The sequence below is a fragment of the Rhincodon typus genome, unplaced genomic scaffold (assembly GCF_021869965.1).
Source record: "Rhincodon typus isolate 14 unplaced genomic scaffold, sRhiTyp1.1 hic_rhity00004026, whole genome shotgun sequence".
NCBI classification, from domain to species: domain Eukaryota; kingdom Metazoa; phylum Chordata; class Chondrichthyes; order Orectolobiformes; family Rhincodontidae; genus Rhincodon; species Rhincodon typus.
In genome coordinates, this window is record NW_025969664.1 from 12,377 (window position 1) to 12,792 (window position 416).

Below are 416 nucleotides of genomic sequence, written 5' to 3' on the forward strand. Positions count from 1 at the left end.
TGCTGGCTGCTGCTGGGGGCGATGTGCTGGTTGCTGCTGGGGTCGATATGCTGGTTTCTGCTGATGTTAATGTGCTGGTTGCTGCTGGGTTTGAGGTGCTGGTTGCTGCTGAGGTTAATGTGCTGGTTTCTGCTTTGTTTGATGCACTGGTTGCTGCTGGGGTCGATGTGCTGGTTGCTGCTGGGTTTGATGTGCTGGTTGCTGCTGGGATCGATGTGCTGGTTGCTGCCAGGATCGATGTGCTGGTTGCTGCTGGGGTCGATGTGCTGGTTTCTACTGGGTTTGATGTACTGGTTGCTGCTGGGGTTGATGTGCTGGCTGCTGCTGGGGGCGATGTGCTGGTTGCTGCTGGGGTCGATGTGCTGGTTTCTGCTGGGGTCGATGTGCTGGTTTCTGCTGATGTTAATGTGCTGGTT

General features: G+C 55.8%; 1 protein-coding gene across 1 annotated transcript in view; it reads right to left on the reverse strand.

The window, feature by feature from the left end:
• The window catches only part of LOC125481880 (pneumococcal serine-rich repeat protein-like), a gene marked incomplete at both ends in the record, with an annotated part of 13,936 nt that overhangs the window by 12,358 nt on the left and 1,162 nt on the right, over positions 1-416 (reverse strand). Inside the window, one exon of the mRNA XM_048593808.1 lies at positions 48-335. Within this exon, the coding sequence (XP_048449765.1) occupies positions 48-335 (288 nt within the window). The remainder of the gene's footprint in view (positions 1-47; positions 336-416) is intronic.